This window comes from Haliaeetus leucocephalus, unplaced genomic scaffold (genome assembly GCF_000737465.1).
Source record: "Haliaeetus leucocephalus isolate CR32 unplaced genomic scaffold, Haliaeetus_leucocephalus-4.0 Scaffold214, whole genome shotgun sequence".
In the NCBI taxonomy this organism is placed as follows: Eukaryota; Metazoa; Chordata; class Aves; order Accipitriformes; family Accipitridae; genus Haliaeetus; species Haliaeetus leucocephalus.
The window spans coordinates 434,249-434,605 of NW_010972650.1; the positions used below are offsets into that span (position 1 = coordinate 434,249).

Here is a 357-nt window from a genome sequence, read left to right on the forward strand (position 1 = left end):
GCCCCCGTCACGTGACGGCGGTGCTGGGGCTCAGCATGGCGGAGGTGGCGGCCGCTCCCGCTGCGCCCGCGATCCGGAGCCCCCGGCGCTGAGCCGGAGCCGCGCCGAACCGGCGGCCGGATTTGCTTTTTCCCTTCTTATTTCCCTCCGCCCGCTATGGCCGAACCGGCGGCCGCGGGAGTCTCCTCGCTGCCCCGCGAGGTCCGCGAACAGCTGGCCGAGCTGGAGCTGGAGCTCTCTGAAGGTGAGGAGCGCCGGGCCGCGCCGGGATCCCGCCTGTCCTGCCCTGCACTGCCTTGCCCTGCCCTGCCCTCAGGGCGCCGGCCCGGCCGCCACGGCCTCCTGCGGCCCGGGGGG

At 75.9% G+C, this 357-nt stretch overlaps 1 protein-coding gene across 6 annotated transcripts in view; it reads left to right on the forward strand.

The window, feature by feature from the left end:
• Positions 1-53: 53 nt before the first annotated feature.
• Positions 54-357, forward strand: part of DIP2B (DIP2 disco-interacting protein 2 homolog B (Drosophila)) — a 69,086-nt gene continuing 68,782 nt past the window's right edge. For all 6 annotated transcript variants that reach the window (XM_010566522.1, XM_010566526.1, XM_010566525.1 and 3 more), the window contains exon 1: positions 54-244. In XM_010566522.1, the coding sequence (XP_010564824.1) occupies positions 157-244 (88 nt within the window). In that variant the 5' untranslated portion in view covers positions 54-156. The remainder of the gene's footprint in view (positions 245-357) is intronic.